This window comes from Cyprinus carpio, chromosome B8 (genome assembly GCF_018340385.1).
Source record: "Cyprinus carpio isolate SPL01 chromosome B8, ASM1834038v1, whole genome shotgun sequence".
Classification (NCBI taxonomy): domain Eukaryota; kingdom Metazoa; phylum Chordata; class Actinopteri; order Cypriniformes; family Cyprinidae; genus Cyprinus; species Cyprinus carpio.
The window spans coordinates 126,877-154,741 of record NC_056604.1 but is presented as its reverse complement, the minus strand read 5'-3'; the positions used below and the strand labels follow the sequence as shown (position 1 = coordinate 154,741).

At 37.3% G+C, this 27,865-nt stretch overlaps 1 protein-coding gene across 1 annotated transcript in view; it reads left to right on the top strand.

Annotated features, from left to right (window-relative positions):
• Positions 1–27,865, top strand: part of LOC109098877 (metalloprotease TIKI2-like) — a 55,171-nt gene that overhangs the window by 11,233 nt on the left and 16,073 nt on the right. Inside the window, 1 exon segment of the mRNA XM_042729143.1 lies at positions 25,091–25,237. Within this exon segment, the coding sequence (XP_042585077.1) occupies positions 25,091–25,237 (147 nt within the window).

Sequence of the window (27,865 nt, the reverse complement as noted above, 5' to 3'; positions counted from 1 at the left end):
AAGTTGAATGTATTGCAAACACTGTTTCATGATAATCCAGAAACCTTCTATTCTAGGTTACAGTGGATCCAGGGGTCTTTTTTGCATCTTATCAGGTCCATAGCACACATGGACAGCCTCTCGGTGACCTCTGCTCTAATACGATCCATACTCTCCCTAAATACTCCTCTGGGTCCTGCTCGCACATGTCCACACAAAGCCCATGAGTCGAGTAAAGATGGGAATATGGCTACTTTTGTGACCCCTGGACAAGCAGGCACGTGCATGCAGAGTAAGAATCATTGCCCTAATCACAACATTCACGATCCTAATGGACAGTTTTGCACTAAAGCTTCAGCCAGACTGCTTGAACAGATGCTATCCACTGGCTAAAACAGCTCTCTTCTTCTTTTATCATTTCTACCTCCGCATCAGACAAAGTTTTCATAGCTCGCCCCCGCCGCGTTAGGACTGATGTGAAAAACGCCCGCTGGATCGCTTGAAATGCGGCTCCTCTCATAAAGTTTTACAGGCATGCACATAAATCCTCTGATTCCCTGTCAACCTCTTCCCTTCAAAACCCGTTTCCCGTCACTTTGTCACCGTAACCTCTGTGGTCTCGGAATCCGAACAACCCCTGATCATCAGCGCCTAAGGGATAAAGACAGGCTTCAGTGATATTAACAAGGTCTCATACTCAGTTACACAGTTATCGCCATTCTGCTTTTGAGAAAGGCATCATGGGAAAGATTGTACATCCCTCCATCCATTTTTTTTAATGAGATCAGAATGAGATCAGACAAATTCAGTCCCACTTCATCAATAAATGAGGGATGTAAAATAGTGCTCACTGTTCATGGCTGTTAGAGAGCAGATTATATGGCTACATGTGGAACCAAGTACATCTACAGCACTTGTTTATGGCATTTGGAGGGCTTTTTTTCCCAGTCCGTCTAAGACGACAGCAGATACGTCCAGATTAGCACACGATTAGGTTTCTGCACTGCGCTAATACTGGTTTAGTGCCAGTGACATCACGGGGAAGACGCTGACACGTATCCATTACTAACAGTTCATCACCGTCATGTTTTATCCCCACTCCTTTATTCTTAAATATTCTTAACCCATCTCTGCTCTCACTCTCAACTCTTCACAGCCTCTTTACAAAGCATAAAAATGATAGTTTACAAAAAAACAAAAAACAAAAAACAATTCTGTCTTCATTTACTCACCCTATAGTGTCATTTCAAACCCATGAGATTGACTGTCTGTCTGTGTGGAACATAGAAGTGGTTATCAAACAGAATGTACAAGCATCTCTTTTCCCTACAATGGCAGTGAGCATAATAAATACTGTATTTTATTAAAAGTCTCAATAAATGCTGGCACTGAAATACATAATGAAATGGGACAATAAAAAAGATAAACAAATAACATTAAAATTACATTTTTGGACATTGATTCATTTAAAAAAAAAGTGTGTGTGTATGTTTTGTATGAAAGTGATATGGGTTTAGAATGACACAAGGGTAAATAAATGGTACCAGAATTTAAATTTTTGGGTGAACTAACCCAAATGTCATTGCTGAAAGTTTTTAGTTCTATCTTTGGTTGATAAATTTCCTTTGCTTACATTCCTTACAGTGCACAAAACTGTCCAAACTTCAGGCTGTCCTTGAGTTAAATACTTCTACCCCCCTGTTTTTATAATCTTTTTTTTTTTCAGAAACCATGTACTGTTGAGTCACCCTACAGAGAGGTTCTGGTTAGCCACTCAGTGTTGCATTGTTTAAGTTGGGACATGGTGTTTGTCTTCTACCCTGGTTGTCTGCTGGTTGAACTTTCAAAATTCGGATGTTCTTGTTCTATGTATGTAAAAACAGACTGATTGAAAGAAGAGATCTTTCGCCTTTTTCCTTATTTGTGGCCAAGAAAAGAGATGTTTTGGCGTATCGTTCCTCACATCTTCCCTGTTTTTCCTCCGCCTCAGATCTCGCTCAATTTCACCTGCCATTTAATGTTCCGATTCCTGTTCTCCACCTCTCTTCTTTCTCAGTTTTCCCTCTGCACTCCCACTGGAACAGCTTATATGTAATATCAAACACATGGCAACGTTTATAGAAGGCAAATGAGTTGAGAAATCAAATTTGCTTAACGATTCCAGCTCTGGTTCTTCAGGAAACGGTTACCATGGGAGATGATGATGATGGGCATCTGAAATTACACCCTCCAGACAGAAAGACAGAAAGAAAGAAAACAAGTGAGAGAAATCTCAGGTTGTCAGGTTCAAAGTAGGAGAGGGCACACGTCTGAGTTGTTTTGGGGCCTGATGTGCTCTGTGGCGAAACCAGAGCTGAACAAACCAGTGTTGTTATTCTTAACTAAAACTATTTAAAACAAAATTGCTGATTAAAATAAAATAAAATGTATTACATGAAAAACATATTAGAAATATGTCAAGTAAGTTTAAGCTAAAATACTAAAATTAATAGATTAAAACTAACTGAAATACATATTAAAGCTAAACTTAAATAAAAAATAAATAAAAGCAAACTCAATATTTAACGAATAAAAACATAAAAATACTAAAGCAGCACTGGAACAAACTGATGAGTGAGCAGAAAAACTGGAAAGAAAGAAAGAAAGAAAGAAAGAAAGAAAGAAAGAAAGAAAGAAAGAAAGAAAGAAAGAGAAAGAAAAAAAGAAAGCAGTAAAACTCAGAGGAAAAGCTCCTTAATACACCATCATCTTATAAATACAGTTTAATTGTGTTTATAACTTGTAAATGGGCATTTGAGGCAACATCAGCAATGAAAGAAAATGAGGAAAAACAAAGATTGGGAACAGGGATATAATATTGTACCATCTCACATTCTTTCTTCTGGACACCGAGACAGAGAGAGAAAGGCGGGGGTTTGGGTGGGAGTGAACACGCAGGCCTATTCAGATAGCATAGTTTGGCTTGGCAGTGAAAAGCCTGTGTGTAAGCAGTCTGGGTAATTGGTTTCTGATGCCCCTGTCAGTTTTCAGCCAGACCACCTGCCCAAGGGAGGAGGTAGAGAGAGAGAGAGAGAGAGAGAGAAAGAGACTTGCACTACAGCATCTCTATCCCACCCATCAAGCTCTTAACCCTCCCTGACATTCCAAAACGCCCCCAATTCAGTCCCCTTTGCAACACTGGATCATTCACAGGACCCATGTACAGTGTATTTGATTATGATGATGGTCAGATGGGCATCAGAGTACGAGAACAGCTCTGGCGAGGCTCGGTCGTCCCTCGAGCAGGGTGCCAGCGGATATGTGCACCACAAGGCAACTTTACAGAACCTCTAATGTGAAAAATATGGCTTCAGGCGCTCATCCGTGCCAGAGAGCGCTTTTCATGGCTAGCCGTGATATTCGATCAACATGCATTAGCAAATCCTTTCGTTGTCAAGCACATAAATCATGCGTCTCTGTTCCGGCTCTCACAGGTAACAGCCATAACAACTATTTCTCAATGTTTTAAGCAAAAAAATAAAAAATAAATAAATAAAAAAGACGCATGAGGGACTTTATCTGCCATGTCTGAGCAGCAACGGCACCGTTCCAGAGAGAAAGATCGCCGTTGGCATGCCAAAAGCTAAGGGAGATGGATAAAATAGATGTGCGAGAGAAAGATTGTGTGTATAACGGACACCTTCCAGACGTAGCTCAGCTATTATGGCGGCCAACTCAAGCACATGGCTGCAGTGTGAATGGCTTTTTAATGCCTGCTAACAGCAGTGGTATTTAGCACGGTGGCGAACTGGAGATGGGAAGAGAGTGTCGACAGAGCGGGGACGGGTCTTTCCAGCCACCCCTGACTGAGTCGAACACGTCAGCTTTCCTTGGTGTCCACTAATCCTGAATATTATCACCATTTACGCTTGCTGGATTCGGTTAGAACTACATGTAAAGGCAGCCAAAAATGACTTGAAAGGCTCAAAAAACATCTTGGAGTGGTTCAATTAATAGTATAATGTGTTTTTGCTGGAATAATGCAGAGACAAATTAGCTGAGAGTTTAAAACACGGGTGTGGAGCGGTATTAGGACATTGTTGTGATTCAAGGGAGTCTTTATAGCATCACGTTTGGCCCACCAGCTGAAGTAATTATGGATTTTATGGCTTTTCAGTCCAAGATTTACATATTTCAGCACCTTTGACTCCAGCCCTGAGATGAACTCAGTGTCTCTATAACTTTGAAAGGCAGTTATACTGCTCGGAATTTACAAATGTTTACTGTGTTTGTGTTTATGTGTGCTTAAGACGCTCTATGTGTCAGCTGGTCTGTGTACAGCCACAACCTGTAGCTTCAGTTGTAAATTCCCCAATAGATTCCTTAAAACAGGTCAGAGGAGGGTGAAACAGGTCACTACAGAGAAGATACAGCATAAGACTGAATACAGTTTGGAAAGAAGTTAAAGGAATGTTCTCAGTTCAAAATAAGTAAAGCTCTATTAACAGCATCTGTCTAAAACACAAAATAATTTGGACTCGTCTCTTAGTTTCCAAACATAACTTTTAAGTAATGCATTCATAATGGAAGTCGAAAGTGCAAAGCTTTGCATATTTCAAAGGGATAGCCACAAGACAAACATTATGTGTGTCAATGTGTAAAATTAATAACTTAAAGGGATAGTTCACCCAAAATTCTGTCAACCTTATTCACCCTCATGCCATTCCAAACCTGCATGCATTTTGTTCCTCTGCTGAACACAAAGAAAACTATTTTTGAAGAACGTTGATAACCAGTTTCGGTTCCCGCTGACTTCCATTGTATTTTACAATGCACAAAAAAGGTAGTAGCACCAAACACTCTCTCAAGATCTCTTTCATCTTTGTATCTTTGTCTATACAGTGGAAATCAATGGGAATCAAAACTATTTAGTCACCAACATTTGTCAAAATATCTTTTTAGTCATAATATCATATGATAACACAAAGCAAAATAAAATATCAAATCAAATTAATCTATTCAATTTAACTTGGTACACCAAATCAATTCATATATTCCCTGGGAATCAAACCAATGACGTTGCTTAATTTTATTTGTCAAAGCATTTCTGTTCAGTAGGTAATACTAACTAAGAAAAGGGTTAAATGTAAGAAAGTTTTCAAATCTACCATGGGGCTTCTGTGCATGTGTGTGCATTCTCTTCCATAATGCCTTTACCAGCCAAATGCGGACCCCCTGCCACCTTGTGTTCTTCAGGAGCCGTGACCCCAGTGTGTAGAGGTCGAGTGTGACAGTGCTCCGTATATTGCGAGAAAAGCACACAGGAAGCTTGTTAACTTACTAAGCCACATGGCCCCCTGCCGCTCACATTTTGTTTGGAGTGCCATCCGTCTCGGGGGTGAACGAGCCCTGTTACGGTGTTCCAGAGCAGAGACATTTCCCCCCACCCTTAGAGCTGTCCACGGTGAAACAGCCATCCATCAACCTGTAGAATACAGGCCTGCAGGGGCCCCTCTCGAACCTGCCACAGGTCCAGGCCAAACTCAGAAGGAAACATCCCTCTCCAAACGAGCCCTTCAAGAGGCACCCTGCCCCTCAGGAGAGAGACAAAGAGGCATGAAAGAGATGCAAGGAATCATTTGAAACACATTATCCATAGAAGAAAAGTAGGAGCTAATGGTTTTCCTCTGAGGGGGAACGGGAAAGAGAGATGGTTAGAGCAAGAGAGAAAGAGCACCTTTAGCGGACTGGTATCTGGGACACTGTATCCAAAGAAAACGCTCCTGCCTTTTTGTTTATTGTGGTAATAACACATTTAATGTGGTGATAGACAACATCAGTATTTGATTCTGTCTGCACTCAGGCTCTGTCATTATTGGCTGTGTGTGATCTGGGTCAGTTTTAAGGCTGATGTTACTATGACTCACAGGGATCTTTTGGTTTAGTTTTAAGTCTCATAACTCCTAAACAAGCTCCAGTCCCTAAGGATTTTGTTTCAAAGAGTGAAAATAAAAGCAGGGATGCCCTGATATTAAATGTCTTGCTGATACAATAAGTCAATAATTATTTCCATGTTAGATGGCTAATAACAGATAAACAGCCAATATTAAAATTCTATAGTAATTTGGGTAAATATTGTTTTTATTAATTTAAAATCATTTTAAATGCTACATGTGAGTTTTTGCATCACAACATTGCATTATAAAGTATTAAAAATAAATATTTTAATTTTGAGATTAAATAACAAATTCAAGAATGTAAATGGGATGAGATTAAAAAATAGATAAAAAGTAGTGTTTTAAATATTACATTTAAGTGAGTGTTAGATGATGGCTAAGGTACTCTAAATAAAATAATAATAATAAAAAAGAAAAAATAGGGTAAATGAGCATGCGCAATTAACCAATATCAAACATATAAATAAGCAAGTAAGTAAATAAATACAGAAATCAAATTTTAAACCTGGCAGATAATAGACAATGTGTACTGCTAAACGAATTTGTTGCTTTGTTGCATTTAATGTTTATTATATATATCAAATGCATCAAAGAGGTGCTTTGTGAAATAAGGGTATGAGAAAAGAAGATTATAATGTGTTATATTCTCCCTTTCAGTGTGACTGAGCTTTTCAGACTTTCCCATAATCCTCCTCTCTCACTCTCTGTCTGTGTATGGGAGAGGAGTTGAGGGGAAAAGGTCTTCTGAAAGTGGATCCAAACCGCCTGCTAATTAGGATGCCAAGCCTAACAGGCACTGACAGCCTTACAGAATGTCTGTATATGTGTGTTTTGAAATGGCAGGCTGCCCCGTCAAATCTCCATTTGTTTTTTTTCCACAAAGGCAAGCGGCCCACACATTTACACTGACAAACCACTGTTTGGACTGGTGATCTGTGTGTATCTATTGGCTCATTATCCGCAGTAGATACTTCAAGCTGTATCGTATTGTGGGAATAGATAACCTCCACTTCTACGTGGGAAAACGGTTTCGAGTCCAGCATTGACATACATTACACATGCTCTGATTCCAAACCCCCGTTTCACTTTCACTCATGGATGAGAAGCAGATGAGAGCGGGTGAAAATGGCAAGAGAAAGGAAGAGAGAGAGACAAGGAGAGATAAAGGTAGGGAGGTCAGAGCAAGGTTTAGGAAACAGACAGTCACCCCCAGATGAAAGGAATCCACAATCCCCTTCAATGATAACCATGTGTCCCAGTCCCTGCTCTGGTCAGAGAAAGAAACATCAGTCCTGACCAAAACCAAAACCAAGTAAGCTGCCTAACTAGACAGCATTTCCAGACATCATAGGCAATTGTTGCTCTGCAAGCACATTACTTTCTGCTACAATATCCACTTATTACAAATGTATATTTTACTTGTGTCATATATACTTTTATGTTACTTTTGTGTTTTAGATACTCTGTCTTATTCTGCGATAAGTGTCTTATCGTGTCCTGAAGTGTGAACCTTGTCACAAGTTTAAACTATAAGCTGTCCAAATGATAAATGTAACAATGTGACTTGATGCTTCTGATACAAAGGCTGTTGCCAAAGGCAAGCAGCCTAACTACTATTGCCTTCTAAAATATTTTCTTTGACCAAATTTAGGCAGCATGGCATGTACTCTTCAAAAAAAAAAAGCAGTCCCAGAATGCAGTGCGTTGAGCTCAGTGAAAATAAAATGATCCAAATGGAGGATGAGTTGTGAGTAAAATAACTTTAAGCACTTCAATACTAAAACAAATCATTAAAATAATTGAATCTAATCAATGACAGATGCTTTATACATCATTAATGTGTGTATTTTATATCAATATATATGTTCATAAAATGTGCTATTTATATATATCCAAAGTTCTGACATGAAACTCTAGATGGCACAGTCCAATAGGTTCTAACACAATCTGACATAATGACATCATTATTCACATGGATTGATTTATTTTTGTATCAGTAGCCAATTAGCTTGTTGTTCAATATTCAAATACTCAGCTAGTGCTTGCTGTAGCACTTCAGAAACCCTCCACCTTCCCCAGCTCCAGCTGTATAGATCTGCTACAAGGCGATTTCATGTGTCTTATAGGGGGTTATTACATATATGTTATATGTGCAGCAGCAGTATTTCTTACATGATCACAGCAGCATGTCTGTTGGATGTATTGACAGTAGCAAGACAAAGCATTTGCTCTTCCGCCGCAGCAGCAGCGTAACAGATCTATTCCGCCAAGACCAGACACATCAACATTGTCATATGCATTACCATGCTAAACTCTCCCAAAAAGTTGTCATGACAGATATACATATATATTCACACCACCTTAAATCACCCCAGCCCAAACCCATCAACCAAACCAGCACCACATCTCAGCTAAGCTTTACTGTTTACTGTATATCCCAGCCGTTTGATCCAGTTCTGTGTTCTATATGTGTGGGTTCTGTTACCACACTGAGTAAAGCTGTTTTGAGTTTATTTAAATGGACAGAGATGTAATGTTTAAATGTTCTCTGAAAATGGTGTTCAAGGCCTCCTTTGAAGCTGTGCTTTGTCTCATGGGTCCTGACAGACTGCCCACAAACTGGACTCAATTATGTGTGTGTGTTGTGTCTGTCTAATTGACACCTATTATATCCCCTGTAGGCGTCAGCAGTGTTTGGGTCTGGTGTGACCTGAAATAACCCAAAGAGCTTATCTTCCCTACTCAGGGATTCTGGTTGCACACTGTTTATGGGGTGAACAATTCCCTGCCTGTAATCTATGTGGAAAGGCCTTGAAAATGAAGCATTTCCTCACACAGCCAAGAGTATGAGTGTGTCTGTGTTTGTGGTGAACTGAGTGCTTATTTTTGCTGAAATAGTTCTTCTTCGTCCTACCATTCCTATTATGTATAAAGGCACCGACCGACATATGCGCACACAGCGATAAAATGTGGTTAGTTTGTGTCTAGGAGGCACAACGCACCACACACACACACACACACACACACACACACACACACACACACACACACACACACACACACACACACACACACACACACACACGCCAAAAGATACCAAAACCAAAATCACTCACCCGGAGCATCTGTTACTAAATGAAACAAGAGCAGTGGCCCAAATGAAAGATGGGAGCTGCTATCGCTCTCTTCTCAAACACATAAACAAAAACACATTCCTCGTAACTTACTGTAAGTACCTCTGACAGATATTGTGAGACGTCTGTCAAACATTTTGATGGAAAAGGCCGAACACATCCAGGAATTTAACTGAGTCCAATATTTACTTTAATTCAAATATTAATTTGGAAAACCAAAAGGTTAATGAGAAGTGATTGGGTCCTGACTGAGGTTCAGCAAAACTGAACTTTTTGTCAGATATATACACTGATACAGACCCTCAGAGGTTGAGGCTTTGCCACTGTCAAAGTCATTGATATTCACCATTTATATAGGTCTCATTCATGATTTTGCTTGTGTCAAAATTTGGTTCTTGTGTAAAATTCAGAACACACATACACACATGAATTTCTGCATGATGCTAAAGATAAATTCTTGGTAGTTGTACCACCATGGGCATGCAATTGAATGTTTATTCAGAGAATATTCAATCCCAGATTAAGCTAAAACCTTAAACACACAATTTTATATATATATATATATACATTTATTTGAGTTATTTTAAATTATAATAATATTTCCCAATTTTACTTTTATTTTATTTTATTTTAAAGTTTTATTTATGCCTGTGTTGACAAAGCTGAGATTTCATCACCTGTTAATCCAGTCTTCAGTTACACATGATCCTTTAGAAAGACATTTCTTATTATCCTGAATGTTGGAAGCAGTTGTGTTGCTGAATATTTTTATGGAAACCTCAAAAAAATTTTTTTTAGGACTATAGAAAATTCAAAAGAACAGCATTTATTTGAAACAGAAATATTTTGAAATCTTGTAAAAAAGTCTGTCACTTTAATCAATTTAATGCATATGCATTAAATAATATTAATAACAGTAGATTGCTTTTCTGTCAGTACTTTTCATGGCACCGCAGCAAAGCAAAACAAAGCTGCTAAAATATCATTATTGCATGAAACATAAGGAAATTTCTGATTTCTATTCCCTCAGTTTAAAATGGTTGCTACATCCTTGCCTGTGCCCCACAATGCCCTGCATCCATAATTTGCTTCATAATATCCTCTTACACACATTTGCCCTCTCTTATACACCTCCCACAGCTGCAAAAGAGTCAGCCTGGTCCCCTAAAGACTTAATCAGCACAATCTATTACAGAAACAGAAGACCTTAAACTAGGTTTTTCCGAATTCTCTGCTCTTAAACAGAGAGGCCCTATTTAAATTTATGAACAAAATCAGAGAGGAAAAGAAAGAGAGAGTGAGAGAACAGTAGTTGAGAATCCAATAAAAGAGCTCCATTGTATGCATTCGCATGAGGCCTCAGTATGGCCTTAATGTGATGGGAGTCGGTGTTGTCCAGAGCAGGAAAAAGGACGACTCATTGAATTAAATCAGCTGAGATCAGCCTGGCGGCACCGCTGGATTTACTGCTCACAGCTGCTCCAGCAGAAGTAACGTTTAGCGCTACCACAAAATCACCCTCTTCCTCACCTGCTTCATCACAAGTTATCAAACTTTATTAACAGGACTGATACGCATTAATGGCACTATTTCCCACAGGGATGAATCAATCTGTGACAGTTAAATGTTTTCAAGATTAAACGGCTGTTTAAAAGTCAGATCACACTTATAAATGTGCTTGCTAAGACAATCATCATTAGTATTACTTAAAGTTTGGATTTTGGATAAATCCCTAAGCTTGAGTATTAAACTGCTTGGGTTTGTGCTACAGACATGAATGATACCTCAAATCATGTGGTTTGTTGAGAAAAGGTGTGCCATTACTTTTCTAAGCAATTGGATTGACGATTTTACCTGACGGACAATTAAAGGAGTGGAAAAATCCATTACACTTACTCTGATGGAGGTACCCAAGCCATATTTAGGGTTCATTATCACAGAGAGATGGAGGTGAACTCTTTTTACTTTGAACCAGCTAACAAGCAACCACATTGCAACGTAGCGGCAACACAAAATAAACACCAATCAATATTTTGCCAGAAAATTTTAGAAATACTTATTTTAAGCAAGATTTATTTGCAAAAAAATTTTCTGCATGAAAGATCATTTGTAGAATTTCCGTAGCACTAGTACATTAAGAATTTTTTAATTAAAAATAATTACATTTACATTTCAAATTAAATGTTTTTTTTTCTGTGTATTATACTATAATTTACAAAAAGTGAGTTTTATTATACCAACCACAGCTATTTGAAAATGTTCAAATCATCATTTTAATAAAAAGTCATGACTTTAATAAAGTCTCTAGTTTCCAGAATATAGTTGTGAGTGTGTATGTGTTGCCATGGATTCTTTGGTTTCATTGGTTAAAATACGGTGCAAAACTTTCCCTCTTTCCTGCTGTTCTGTCAACATCAGCGACGCTCTGTACTTTTTTGAAGGTTTCTCATGAAATAAACCCTTTTAAGAGGTTTGCTATTAAATTCTATCCCACGAAAGTGTGTGAGCACAGGTGTGTGCAGTGTTTTTTTATGCTCTGTCTAGCACAAATGATTATTAAATTAATAATATTAATTTATATTTACCAGGATAGAAAAAACACATGACACAACCAGTGTGAATGCTGAAAAAAACTAGCTTTTGATCTCCAAGGATTTAATTAGCTGGGCCAGAGATCGGTTTGTGATTGGTTGCTGGCAGAAGCTGGAAGACAGGATTGCTTGTGATTGGTTGCTGACCTATCATGTCCTCAAGTCAAAAAAATAACCCTTATTTTTAGTCAATACTAGGAAACCAATCCCAGATTTCTGTTTTTCTTAATGCTTCACATTATTAAAGGTTCTAATGAAATAATAAAATGTTTGTTTTTCAAAGCACAGAGCCACAAATGAAACCCACACAAACAGATATGGAATGAAGTAAACCAAATGCTGTTGTAATTTCAGCAAAAGACTTAAGGTTGCCAAATGCACGCTACTACTGGAAGGCAAACAAACAGACACACACGTATACACAAACCACCATAAAAACATACAAACACACAACACAACAATAAAACATTCAGGGAAAACAACTACAGCTGTAAATATACAAGAGAAATGAAATCAGCTCTGAGCTGTTGGACTGGCCAGAACTAAACACATCATATGAATGATATGAAAGCTGTTAATTATGCTGGAAAACACCTATAAAGTTCAACTAGAATTAAAGACACGCACGAAATGTTGTGCAGTTTACAGGTCCACCACACCTAACACTTCTGCATTAAAAAGAACAGTTCATACAAAATATAAATTGTAACATACCGAAATGTTAAAACGTTTGGGTCAGTAATATTTTAATGTTTATTAAAGAAGTTTATTTGATCCAAATACAGTACTATTGTGAAATATTTAATAAGAAGTCATTTATTCCCGTGATGGCAAAGCTGAATTTTCAGCAGCATTACTCCAGTCATCAGTGTCACATGATGCTTCAGAAATCATTCTAGTATGCTGATTTGATGCTCAAGAAACTGGAAACTTTTTATGGAAACTGATACATTTTTGTTCAGGATTCTATGATGAATGGAAACAGAATAGAACATAATTTATTTCAAACCCTGTTAAAGTTTTACTGTCATTTTTAATCAATTTCATGCATTCTTACTAAAAGTATTGATTTACATTAAAAGTTAAAAAAAGAAAAATCTTACCAACCCCAAAGTTTTGGATGGTAGTGTATGTCACATTTACTCATCCTCATGTTGTTGGACATTGCATGCTTTCACTATATGGAAAATGGCACTTCTTTTGTATTCAAATGAAGAAAAAGAAAGTAGTATGGTTTGGAATGACATGAAGGTCCGTAAATGACAGATGAATATCTGTCACTACCATAAAATTCATACAATCTGTTCCCCTAACAGCACTTTACTAACTTTATCTAAAGCCCAATGAGGAGCCATAACAGTAACTAAACCCTTAATATGACATTGCATCATGCAGCATTGAATGATTAAATGATTTAAAAATACACAAAAATACACATAAATATACAAATAAATAATGTTGTGACAGGCTAATGAAGACTCAAATGAAACGAGACATAAATGAATGCAAATATAACTGTGATTGCTGCAGTTTGGCATGTTTCGCTTTGCAACTTGCCCAGTGGCTCATTTACAAATTGGCCTTGCCCTCACCTGTGGAACATTCTTGTAAAGTAATAAACGTCTCTTTGGTTTGGAGACTTGGGTAGGGCCAAGAGAGAAAGTACGAGAGAGAGAGACACTAAGAAAGAAAAGGGGATAGAGAGGGAGAAAGAGCCAGAGAAGTTTCTAATTAAGACCAGCACATAGTCAAAGAGGAGCTCTGTTTGTGTGTGTGTGTGTGTGTGTGTGTGTAGGTCTGTCTGCCTGGCTCCATCCCTTGGCTCTCTCTGTCTCTTTTCCTTGAGTTCATCCTGTCGTCTGTCTGTCTGTATATGTTGGTCTTATCCCTCTTTCCATTTTCCTCTCCTTCTGTGTCATGCACAGGGTAAGATAAGGATCCAGCCAGCTGCAGAAACGGAAGTACTGTCTGTCTATGTGTGTGTGTGTGTGTGTGTGTGTGTGTGTGTGTGTATCTATTTCTGTGTGTGCATGCGTAGTGGATGTGCTCTGGGATGCTGGTCTCTGAGAGAGTAAAAATGCTCTTGTTCCTGCCGAAACACTGGCTGTGACTCCCTGTCTTCATCTGCTTCTAATTCACACTCTCCTCTGCCAAGCTACCCGCAACCTCACTCTGTGTAGTGATGGGTGTGGAGGAGAGGGAAAGAGCTGACAGGATGTATTCTGATGATATGAAAGAGAGCTGGGCTTTGTCAGAGAGGACGGCCTGAGCCAGCATGCACCTCACACACAAACACATAATCCTTTGAAGCTTTTTTAGTGAGGACAAAATAGTTCTCCTGCTAGAAAATGATTTACTACACACCTAATCCTTAACCTTACAATTGACATTAATAGATTTAAAGCAAAGTATTATTTGGCAGATTTATTAATATCTTAAATAGTGAAGTTGGTGTTTTAATATATCAGTCATGTCTGGGACCTGATCACTCGGTTTGGGAAAAAGGGAAAAAATTACTTCTAAATAAAAATAAATCTTTTCTAGGTGAAATATTCCTTTTATAATAAAATAAAATAAAAATAAAATGTTACATTTTATTTCTAGGCAAATACCCTTTACAATAAAAAATAATAAACAAACAATTAAATTAAATTAAATTAAATATTACATTTTATTTTCTGGGCAAAGTATTGCTTTTACAATAAAACAAATAATAAATTATAAAATAAAAACCATTTCTGGGGAAAATATTCCTTTTAAAATAAAATAAATAAAATTAAATAAAATGTAATTAATTGCAAAGAAAACCTTTTCTCCAGCACTCCAAAATACAAATTCTTACTTCTCCACCCTTCCCAATCACAGCACGCCAACATATAGGGTCGTTGTGCTACGGGCGTCCCAAGTTCGAATTCTGACTTGTGGACCTTTCCTGATCATATACCCCCTTCTCTCTCTCCCTCCTCCACATTGCTTACTGTTATTATTACTGTCTTGTCAGAATAAAGGCAAAAACAGCAAAAATAAATCTTTAAAAAAATCCAGGCCGAATTATTGCTTTTACAATTAAAAAATATACATAATAAATTATAAAATGAAAAACATTTCTGGGAAAAATATTCCTTTTAAAATAAAATAAAATAAAAAATTCTGCTTACACTATTCTATTCTCTCTTTTTAAACTATTCTTACAAACACATTCATATATAAATCATTTTATTGGTGTTTATGCCTCTGTATAAATACACATGAGTGTATGTTACACAGAGCTTGTGGACCTTGGAATGGTTAAAGCCAAAAATAGAGCGTGAAAGCACGAGAAATGGATGACATAAGACTGCTTAAGCCCTCTGTACATTTTTCCATCAGGAAAAAAGTGTCACTTCTTTCTGCTTTCAGACTCTGACTGCACTCTAGCCAGCACTGAGAGGCCGCTGGCTCCTCCACAGAATCGCACGGTGCGTCTGTGCACCAGTCTGTGAAAGCTCCATCAATATCTGCTCAGGCTCAGACAGCTTGTTCTTGTTGCAGTGTGTATGCATGTGTTGACAGGAACCTTTCGTGCTGTAATGGAATACATTGAAATTGACGGGGGAGGCTGACCCCTTCGGATGAGAGCAGTTGCCTTTGTACACACACACTCATATGCATTCAACACAAGTTAATGCTCCTGATATGACAGCACACACACTTCCATGTTTTCTGTCATCAGGTCACATGTACCTTACACACAGTCAAGACAGCATATGCCTGCCATTAGCCAAACACACACACTCGCACATTTTCTCTGGTTCTCCTCTGGTCTGTGAGACAGAGGCCTGCAGGCAGTGCTGGTGCAGTCCATGTGTGAAATTGGACTTTTCTGCAAAGATTTGCCGTGAAATGCTATGTTTGTTTGGGCTTAGGCTGCATTAGCACGGCATTTCTGCACATAGTATGACACAAAGTCACATCCAGACTATTTAATCTTATGCTGTGCTCTAACCAAGCGACAAACCCTCTGTCTTCAGATAAATCTGAGTTTATCCTTACCAGCTGCAACTGTGACAAGCAACAAAATCATCTGTTGGTCACCTGGTTTCTAATTTTGTAATACCAATTCATAATCCATAATCCTGCTCCACATTAATGTACAATAAGGGTTCTGGGTTCACAGTGCATGATTTTCAAAGTCGTCTTTCCCTTGCCCTGTATCTTGATTTTTCATTGGCTGTAGGTTGTTGCAGATGTCATTTCCAGTCAAAACACATTTCACACTCCAGGACTTTTGAGGTCCAGATATATTTAGCATGCCAAATATCTCACAGGCATGGGCGACACATCAGCACTTCTCTCGGATCTCTTCTTTGATAACACACTACGCAAATGTCACACACATTTGTCAGCATTTGTCTGCAATTTTCCCAAAACTTTTAGCGAGTAAAAATCTGGCCTAAAATCATGCAGTCTGAACCCAAGATTACTCAGTATTTGAATAGCATTTAATTATTTTTCTTTTTGGCCATTTTTTGTTTTTCCTTTGATAGGACAATTGAGTAACGACAGGAAGTGAAGTGGGAGAGAGAGTGGGGGCGGGATTGAGAAAGGTCCACAAGCTAGGATTCGAACTCGGGAATGAAAATTTTAATGATTGTGTTCAGGGCTCTGAACCAGTTCAAGGAACGAAAACCGAAATGAATGAAATTTTGACAGGAACAGACAGAATCAGAAACTAAATCAAATTTTATAGTTCCAAACAGAATCAAAAATTTGTAATGGCCATTAACTGGTTAATAACGTTATTTTATCGTTCCATTTAATATTTGAAATTTGCTGTCAACTTATCACGAATTACAGTAGTATGGCCTATGCAAATGTGATGCTGAAGCCAACGAGTGAAATGTCCGCTCAGCTGTGAACTCATCATAGGTAAGTCGCAATTGCAATGCACCACCTTTAGAGTTTATCTGAGGATAGTGTAAGATGAATTAAACAGATCACACGCGCCTGCAGCCCTTCTGTGAATAGAGAAAACAGAAAAACTATAAACTTACATAAAAAGGAATATAGGCATATACATTAAATATATTTCACTTAAATCATGTTGACAGATTAACAAAACGAAAGAAAAAATTTACTAAATTACGGTTCACTGTGACACATTCCAAAGTTTTCGGAAAGGAAAACGAAACAGCACAGAGTAATTTTCTTTATTTTGCAAAAGCTTTACAGTTTGAATTATTTTGTAAAAGCTTGACAGCTTGGAATAAAGCACAGCATTTGATTTGTTTTGGAGAGAAACTAATAACTGTTTTTATAATGTTTGTTAACATTTTGCTTTAGCCTACAGGCATTTTAGCCTTCATTATTTCGGAAAGTATTTGGGCTAATAAAAAGCAATGTGAGATGACTCTCAAAACAATCTTATACAAGTGTTGTTGTTTTTTTTTTTTTTTATATATATATACAAAGCAGCAAACATTTTTAAATATTTGAAAAATACTTTAATGACTTTAAAATGTTGACAGATTTTTTTTTTTTTTTAGTAACCTACATTTGGCCAAAATCTAGAAAAGATGATGCTGTATTGGCTGACTAAGCACAGCGGGTTATTGGATAACGTTACCAGATCTCTCTTTTTTTTCCTTTTCTTTTTGAGTAAAGATAATAATGTACTTTAATATTATTATTATTATTAGGCAAAGAAAATTGTTTTTAAAAAATAATGTTATTAACCGGTATTTCTTCCACCTGAACCGGTTTCGGAACGGTAATAATACAGAGGAACGCGGGAACAGAAACGTTAAAATATCTATTCCGATTTTTTTGAACCGATTTGATTTTTTTTGTTTGTTTTCAAGCCCTGATTGTATTATTAAATGAAGTAATGGTTTCTGTTCCACTATTCTGCTGATTTTCTCTTTTAGTTAAAAACGAAGTGGCATTATGGCATTTTTGCTGAAAAACAAAAACAAAAAACTAAATCAGTGCATTCTCCAAACACCAACTGGAGCACATGAAATACACCTACATGTTGGATATTCAATCACACTCAGATTTGGCCAACATTAGTGTACGCACACACACATGCACATGAAAGGAAAATGGCACAGGAAGGGCAGGGAGCAGATGAAAGGAGAATAAACATTATGATGAGGATGAATCATAGAGAGAAACAGAAAGAGAGCTAGAAAGAGGATGTAATGTTGATAAGACTGCAGGTTTGGGTGGGGAGCGGCCCAGCTGTGCTCCAGATCTCATCTGTGGCTCGGACCAGGAGAACATGACACAATGTCACTGTCTGCTTCTCATTTAGTCTTTCTCAAACACACACAGGTCTGTCTGTCTGTATGAATGAACAGCAGCGGTAGGAGTCTGTGTCCCAGTTTCCTCAGCACATCTATCTTCATATTAAAACTCATGGGTTATGTTCATGTTTCAGCACACCCTCCAGCAAGAGTTTGTGAAAACTACAAATCACTCAAGGAGAATTACTCTGTCTGAGGGCATTAAATGGACAAAAACCTGTCCTCTAGATAAGAGAGAAGTTGGAAGGACTCTCAGTCTTTCTCTCTCTTATTCTCTCGCTCTTGCCTGGAATGAGCAGCATATGGTGTAGATGCTATCAGACACCCCAGGGCCTGATAAAGAGCAGTGGGAGTCAGTTATCTCTCCCATTGGGAGGGGCAGCTATCCTTGTGTTATCCTAATGTGAAAGGATCAATGCAAGAGTACAGTACACACAGACACAGATGTTTGTTTATCTAAAATAGTTAGGAATTTCCATTGCTTTCTATTGTGTATATAGTTAATGAGACTTTCTATTCCCTAACCATGCCTTATCGCTCACAAAATCTTATTTTCATTTTTCAATTAAAAATAATATTCAGTATTTTGCCTAGTCTTCCTTGAGGAGGTTAGGCAAATTTGGACTTCAAAGCAATCAGACATGTATGTTTTTCTTGTACTGGTTTGATCAAAATTACTTAGCAAATTACCGACCTACTGTTTTGAGTGTGTGTGTGTGTGTGTGTGTGTGTGTCTTTTCTTTCACTTCTCATTATGCGGCCTGGTGCACTTTTATTATGGTTTAAGACATGTTTGGCAAATGTCTGAGTAAAATTAAAGCACTTAAATCAATAGACCTTTATCAAGATAGATGACATTAAATTGAACATGGATGAAAATGAGGCAGTGAGGGATAGATTAATAAAGGTCCTAGAGCATGTAATTTTCATAATTCACAACTTTTAAAACTGTTTGAGGGAGTTTTTTTTTTTATATAAATATGTTTCGTCAGCTGAACAATTGTTATGTTGTTAAACAACAGTATGATCCATTGAACATGCTGTACTTCTCTCCTTCACAGCCTCGTTTTCATTCCTGTCAAAACTTAAATGTAGTGCTACTATGACTAAGCTCTATAAAAAAAGTTCACTACACTACCATTCAAAAGTTTGTGGTCAGTACTTTTATTTATTTGTTTATTTTGAAAGAAAATTTTATATCTTTTATTCAGCATGAATGCATGCTTTTGAACTTTCAATTCTAAGAATCTTGCAAAAAAAAAAAAAAAAAAAAAAAAAAAATTATACATTCCATCCAGTAGCATAACTGAGTTCAACATTGATAATAATAATAAATATTTCTTGAGCACCAAATCAGCCTATTAGAATGATTTCTGATGGATCATGTGACACTGAAGACAGAAGTAACAGCTGCTCAAAATTGCCATCACGGGAATAAATTAGATTTTTATAATACTTAAATATTGTAAATTGTAATAACATTTTTGTGATGTACTATTTTCCTGTATTTTTTCTCAAACAAATGTGTGAGCATAAAAGTGCTTCTTTTAAAATAAAATAAACAAATAATTAATCCCCAAACATTTAAATGATAGTGTGTTATATCATATTATATTGGTCATACTTGTATACATCTCTATAGATTTAAAAGGGTTCCATGATGCTTGCATCCATAGCAGCACATGCCCTTCCATAACACCCACATCCAGAGATGCACAGATCCCAGTCCTCTCTGAACCAGTACATGAAATCACAGGTGTTGTATGTTAAAAATCGTAACATCATTTAGAAAACAAATCCTGTCCTAACAGATCTCCCCCTCTACAAGACAAGCAAAACCTGACCCCTCACACACACAGGGTTTAATAAATGTCCTGAAGCCCCATGCAGCTCAGCTCATCTCTCCTGGCATGTTTGTTCAGAGTGGTGGGCTTTCAGAAGGCTGAGTTTTATTTGACCTCTGACCACTCTCAACAATGCTCTTCTCCCTCTCTGTTTATTCATCCCTCCATTCCATCTCTCCTCAGCTCCTGGAGACCAGTCTGAGCGTTTTTTTTATTTTTCTTTTTTTTTCTCAGTGCATGGTGTACCATTTCACGTTTCATACTGTCTGGTCTTTCCCCACTTTTTTTCTCCTCACAGCACATAGTGAACTGAGCAATAATTGATTATTTTCTCTCTTTTTTTTCCTAAAGGGAAAGAGTTGCTGAAGACTCAGCTACCAGTGCTGCCAAGTCAAATGGCAGAGTTTGTTTTTGGACAAGTGCAAAAAGAGTGAGAGGGTGTGAGAGAGAAAATAAAAAACAGGAAAAGACAAACTCTCTCCATGATCTTATTAAACAGACACAGATGGTCACTGCGGGCAGACAGCGGGTTCAAGATATAGAGACTGACAGGATGGAGACGACTGCAGATTAGACAGAGAGATGAAGAGATTTGTCTAGCAAGCCAGGAAGGAGAGGAAAACCAAACAGCACTGATGTGCTACCAAACTTCTCTTGGCAGTAATTCACAGACTCCTGAACTAAAAGAAAAGACAAGACAAGGAAAGTATGTAAAATTAGTATGCAAGATAGCAATAAAGAAACCTTGGTCCAGAAAGTGCTTCATAAGCATATGCTCCAAAAGGTCTGCTCTGTTCTGCATGAACTACTCACAAATCAAATATTTCTCAATCAACTGAAGATGGATATTATAACTTTTAGATATAGAAGAATGTCAAACAACATTAAAATGTCTAAATATTTCCAGTAACTCACTCTCTTTGATCTATAGGATTGAGCGTCATCCAGAACTGAACTGAAAATGTCTTTTAAACTGCAATTAAATAAGAAGTAGAATTTTAATTCACATGTTAATTTAGGAAATACAATTAAAATTTATGCCCAAAAAAGTAATATTATTTTATATAAAAGAGTAATTGATATTTAATAGTTCTTTACATACTATAAAATGAAAAGATTATAATCTTTTCATTTTATAGTATGTGCCTTTTTTAAATTCTAAATTTCGGCCAGCACTGCTGTGAAAAACATGTTCTGCTGAAAGATTACTGGAAACTAAAAAAAGACTGCATGCCATGTAGTATGTTTTGAGTTATCCCAAGCTAATCCACAAAATCTCTGTGTAGGAGGCAGTCAAGAGTGAGAACAAAGTGCAGAGAAAAAGACGGCAAGAAACAGAAAACAAGCTCTAATTAATGACCAATAAAGAGCAAGTGTCATCCACAGGATGTTGGTTTGAAGTGGTCAGCTGTGCTCAACTGCTGTTTTTCGTTCTCTGTTTGGATACTCTGAGCTGATTTTGGCTCACACTGCCCACCGACTGCACCTGTGCCCATCTGCACTTTTCCCATAATGCCTCTGACCACACTAAAAGAGACTAAATCACTTCCAGCTGTGGTGCACATGCGTTTGCAGCCAGCTATTATTTATTTTGCCATCCTCTCTCCATCCATCCCTCTGTTCTACCTCAGAACTTTCCATAAACAACAATGAAGACAAGCGAGTGAATGCTGGAGAGTTGAATGAAAAAAGAGAAACAAAGAAATGAAGGTGTAAGAGTGCTAATGTCATGTGCCGTATGTTGCACCAGCTGAAATGGAAAAAGAAATCTGCTAACGTGAATGAACAAGAAGTCAACTGCTTCCATACTCACACGTGTCAATGAAATAGCATGTTTCTTTTTCCGCCTCTCATTTGGGAACATTACATGGGAATTAACATTCTCTTCTTTTGTGTTTCCCTCCCTCCTTGGTCTTTTTCTCTATTTATTCTTTCCAAACCGCTAATGAAAATTTGGAATGCAATGCTTGGGTGAAGGGTAGACGTTCCAGCAGTAGACTGGGTTCTCCAAACTTTTTTTTAATCAACCCATGAGAATCTGGCCCTGGTTACACCTGGTATTAAGATCCGTCTCGGGGGAAAATATCACCGCTCCTTCTCCCAAATATACCTTTTAGGTTTATTCTATATGTAAATCTTAACACTTGTATTTGGCATCATCCTGTTTTAAAATGACTTCCAAAACGGATGATAATACCAAATGTAAATGGAGCCTCTCACAACATCAAAAACATACAAAAGAGTCCATCTGCGTAGATCGCACACCTACCGCCCCGTGAAATCTCCATTACCAGAGAGAAAGCGCTGTGGAAATATGCTTTTGTTTAGAACAATAAATGCTAAAGGGTGTTCACACTTCAACAAATGGAACATTCTCACACACTTTAGCCATCCTTCATCCCACATACACACACATACAGGCCTTAATGTATGTGCTCTCTCACACTCTGTCCATCAAATGAATGGCAAAGGAGCACAGAATGATCCAATTCTCTTTCCTGGCTTGCTCTTGTCCTCGCCGTCCCATCCTTTAATCCCTCTATCTATCACATCCCAGTTGTTCTTTCATCTCTCTATTTCTCACATGGAATGTGCTTAAGGTTAAGGGAAACTCCTCATTTTTGGCACCAGCACAGAAGCGAGGCAGATGGGTCAGACACCCGTCTCCTAATGTGAGCGTGCCATGGCCGCTGCAGCAGCTGGCATCACTATAAAGCTCCCATGTGTGGGTACATACCGTGGAACATGGAGCCAGAGCACATCTGCACAGGAGGGCAACACCCCGACTTGACATGGCAGTGTAAAAAATGAAGACAATAAAACAACACACGCAATATTGAAATAAACGGCCAGCGATTACAAGGCCGGCAGGGGGTCGGCTCAGAGCACAGAGTGCTGGCTGGATGTGAAGTGCGATAGATGGAGTGCATTCGTGCTCTTCTGGTGCTGGTTTGATCATGGTCCATTTTGGGATTACCGCACTGGAAGCGTGACAAAGATCTGCACAGCACTAGGAGGCTGAAAATAGACCGTTTAAAAAACGTTTAAATAGTATTCCCAAACCCCCATTAACATCAGGCTCAGGTATTGTTGTGCAAGTTAGCAAAACTAAAAAATATGTTTTTCAGTAATTCCGCTACAATAAAAGAAAATAAAAGAAAAACTTGGTCACACTTTAAAAAAAAAAAAAAATCCCAATTCTTTCTATTAACATCTAACTATGACCAACTACAATTAACTACAACTTTTACCTCAGTAAACTCCTAAATCACTGCTTATTAATAGTTAGTAAGGTAGTTGTTAAATTTAGGTATTTGGAATTTAAATTTAGGATTAGGGATGCAGAATATGGTCATGCAGAATATGTGCTTTAAAAGTACTAATAAACAGCCAATATGTTAATATTAATAGACATGCTAATAAGCAACTAGTTAGTGAGAATTGCTCCCTATACAAAAGTTTAACCAAAAATGTAAACTAAAACTAAACCTTAAAAAAAAACACTTTATAAAAAAATAATGTTGAATTATTTTGAATTAAATTAAATATCTACAAATATTTTTATAACACAAAAACAAATAAAAAATGACAAAAAAATTACTAAATTATTTATTATTATTTATTACAAAATTATTAAAACAAACTAAAACTTACATTAAAAATATTAAATAAAAGCTCATTTAAAATATCATTAAATACTATAACGGTATAAAAATAATCTGATTGCGCCCTTATGTCTCACTTGGGACAAAGAGGATTAAGTAAGTAAGTAATATAAATAATACTAAAATAACACACAAAAAAAGATATCTAGCTAAACTACTGCAAAAAAAAAATGCGGTAGCACTTTATTTTACAGTCCTGTTCCTCATGAACATACTATGTACTTATTTTAGTAATTACAATTACTATGTAATAACTAGGTACTAACCCTGAACCTACCCCTAAACCTAACCCTACCCCATGTAGTTACCTTGTATTACCAGAACTTTCTTAGATAAATACACTGTAAGTACACTATAAGTACATGTAAGTACACGTACTGTAAAATAAAGTGCAACCAAAAATGCTATGCTGAGAAAGTAGCTAGTTGCACTAAATACTTATATTCATATTTAAAATATGAAATAAAATAAAATAAAATAAAATTGTATTTTTACATTTCTCCTAGTGTAATCCACAGATTTATGGAGAGAGGACAAGAACTGATGTGGAGAAGATGAGAGAAGGTTCTACTCTAGGAGAGGCATTTACTTAACATTAACTTAACATTTACTGTAAAGAGATGTAAAGCTTGGTTTGCTGTTGGCGATGCTCACAGTGTAGGCAAAGCACACCAGACTAGTGACCAAAACAGAAATCTGTATTTCATTCCCAGTGCTAAAGAAAACAGTACAGACTTTTATTTCTAACCTTTCTACATGAGGCAGGGACGAAATCTTCTGTAGCCTTTAAGCTAGTATATAAATCAATCAGCATCATGCTTCATGTAGACCATTTTCATTACTGTATTCTGTCAACACCCGATCACAAAACACACCCACACAAATCTCCAAGGCAATCACAGCCACGGGTCCCAGCCAGAATAGAGAGGTGTAATCAAGTACACAAATCAACTGACCACACATGATCGGGTACGAACGTGTTAGCCAGCAGAATGCACGACAGCGTGAAATTCAATCTACCTTTCCATGCAAAATAACGGAAAAAACTCCCCTCCTCCCATCTCCAGCAAGCTCTGCTGTCAAAACGCTTAACTTTGATTGACAGCCGGAGTCGAGCAAGTCAGCCAGTCAGCCATGGCGTAATACAGCAGTGCGCGAGAGTGAAGAATAACAACACCAGTCTGGGACAGCTGGCGGCAGTGAAAAAAAAAAAAAAAAAAAACCGCAGGTCGCTGGTCTGTGGCTGTTGCACACCATAAATTCTCTCTAAAGAGGGTTTACTTTTTATTTTAATGCGGGCTGTAAATTTACGACCCTTGGACCCTGGAGATAGAGCTGTTTTTAAAGGAGCACTCCCTGTCTTTTTTGTCTCTCTCTCTCGTACCTATTTCTTTAGAAATTGTCTGGCTTACACAACAAAGTTGTACCTGGCCGTAAGCTGGCGTAATATCTGGGAGGCCCTAAAAGGAAAAATGTTCGCATGGACTATGTTTATAGTGTGTGAATAAATAAAGAGTGCGTTTGTGAACACATTATGTCCGATGTGACATCATATTGTGTGTGCAGGAGTGAGAATGACTACACTTGTGTATTTTATGCGTTCAGAATGACAAACTGACCGTCTCTCTCTCTCTCTCTCTCTCTATGTCTGCAGGTGTTGTTTGCTCTAAACCAGACTCTACTGCAGCATGAGAGTTTGCGTGCAGGCATTCTGCAGGGCGCATTCACTACTGAGGACCTCATCACACATTACAACTGTGGAGACCTTAACTCCATCATCTTCAATCATGACACATCCCAGGTAAGCACACCAAAAACACAGCCTGGTCTTGTTCTATGCATCATGTGAGTATGTATGTGATGTATTGGAGTCATTATGAACTTAAAGTTTGAGCAGCAGCATGTTCCTTCTGATGGATGACCTATAATTCTCCACTTCACCCTGCAACACACTAAAAGATTAAAGCAACGGCACACACACATAGTGAGAGAGAGAATGAACATTTCAGGAAAAATGTGAGGGAGCAGTAAGACGAGGAAGGGAGGAAATATCTTTGTTGTTCCATATTTCCTGCAAAGGTCAGACGCAGGGCAGCTAATGGCTCTGCTGCCTGATAAGGTATCTGTGCTCTCTCTCATTGCTTTATGCCTCTCTTCCTCATTCTGTCTCTATTCTGCTCCTGTACTCCATGCGGACATTATGTAGTACTTGACTTGAGTGTAAGTCTAGTCTTCTGCTCAAGTCTCTTCAAGGGATAGTTCACCCGAAAATAAAAATTCTGTCATTAATACAAAGCTGTAACAAATTGAGGTATTATTGATTAAATCCGAGAGCTTTCTGATCCTGCATAGACAGCAACAGAACTACCAATTTTATAAACATATATAAAAATAAAGTCCTTATTTTTGTTTTCTTTGAGCAAGTATTATTGTCTTCATTAAATTAAGATTGAACTACTGATGAAACCAGGACTATTTCAGTTATGTCCTTACTACCTTTCTGGGCCTTGAAAATGGTTGTTGCATTGCTGTTTATGCAGCATAAAACACCCACAAAACACAAAAAAAACATAATAATTTTTCATAAGAAGAACAACGACCTCACTCACTTGTTAACGAAATGAGGGTGAGTAATTAATGACAGAATTTCGATTTTTGGGTGAACTTTCCCTTTCTCTCAATGGACAGTAAACTCAACCACACATTCAATGATAATGTGAACATAAACTCATTAAATGTCAGTTATGAGTTAGGTCTTTGTAAAAAAAAAAAAAAAAAAAAAAAAAGGAAGAAAAAAAAAGGAAAAGAAAAAGTATTAGGCCCTACTATATAAAATATTGCATTCTTTTTTCTACACAACACATTTCATAATTTTAGATTATTAACCTATTATATATATAGATAGCCCTAGATAGATAGATAGATAGATTGTGTAAGAGGGCATTACAGGAAAGGCCTTCCCTGTAAAGTGGTTTGGATTGCTACAGGTGGCAGGCAGGGAAGTCATCTATCAGTGTCTGAACACACACACAACAAATTGGAGCCAAATGTATGGCTTTCTGCTCCACTGCACTTCAGTTCTTTAGTGCACAGCTCAGGCAGGAATCTCTCAGATAAACACACGTGTATAGCCATATTTACCCCCTCTGCCTCTCCATTTCCAAACTGTTCTCTCATTAGCAGGGCGTATGGATAAATACACACACACACCCACACACACACCACACACACAAACATAGTATTTAGACTTCCAGAGCTCTGGATTCTAACAAGAGGCCACCCACAGTTTCCCTTTTAAGTCTCTCTCTCGCTTCCTCCGTCCCTGTACTATGTATCCATTATCCCCCCCACCACCATCTCTGGTGTATGTATAGCCGGTCAAGACATGGGAAGCGCTGTGTTTCCGACCATCAATTAGAGCAAAAGGTCCAGAATTGAGCTCCATGACCATATATAATCCCTAATGCCCTGCTCTCTTTCAAAGATCTATACACACTTTTCCAATTCCAAAGATGGATTCCAAACATATGGAAGCCCAAGTAAAAAATAAATTAAAAAGTTATTTGGCCTATATATCTCAAAATTGCAATTAACGCATGACATTTTTTACTTTTGACTTAATTGCAGCTCTTTATCTCAAAATTGTGACTATATCTTTTGTACTGCAATTTCTTATGATTACGACTTCAATTCTTGTAATTGCAACATTGTATATCACAATTTTATAACATATGATATATAAAATTATAATATTTATTTAATCTTTTTTTACTTTTTACTCTGGGGTGGCAATGGGCTGCCATTAACTTTTTTTAATTATATATATACTAGAAAATTAAACACAACAATAAAAACAATTATTTTTATTTATTTTTTTACAATGACAAACTTTAAAATTGAGATGAAAGTTTCGAATCTAGACAATTTTCCACAACTTTTCTAACAGTCACAATGCACTTGCTGTAAAAGCACTGAAAACCCAACAAAATCAAATTCAAAATCAAAACTCTACATTGCAATGCTATGGATATCAAAAATCTCAAATAATTAGAAAATTGAGACTATAAACAGCATTCCAGAAGAAGAAGCTTTTTAAAACAACATATTATTTTAATTTACTGTAGTAGCAGTAAATGTTTTAATAATAGTAATGTTATAGTTTTATATTAAATCTAAAAGAGGAAATCAGTTATACTTTATTTTATTATTACTGTGGCCAAGATCTCAAGAAAGACGTAAATTAACCATTGGTTATTTGTTTATTTATTTATTAAAAAAAACATGGAAAAGCTCAATCATCTCATTTAAAACTACATCGCCACATCACATCAAACCATTTCACTGGGAATTTAAGATACTGTTTTCATTTTCTTCCCACAAACTTTGCTTTCTTTATCTTCTTTTCCTTATTTCCCTTTTTCTACTTCAA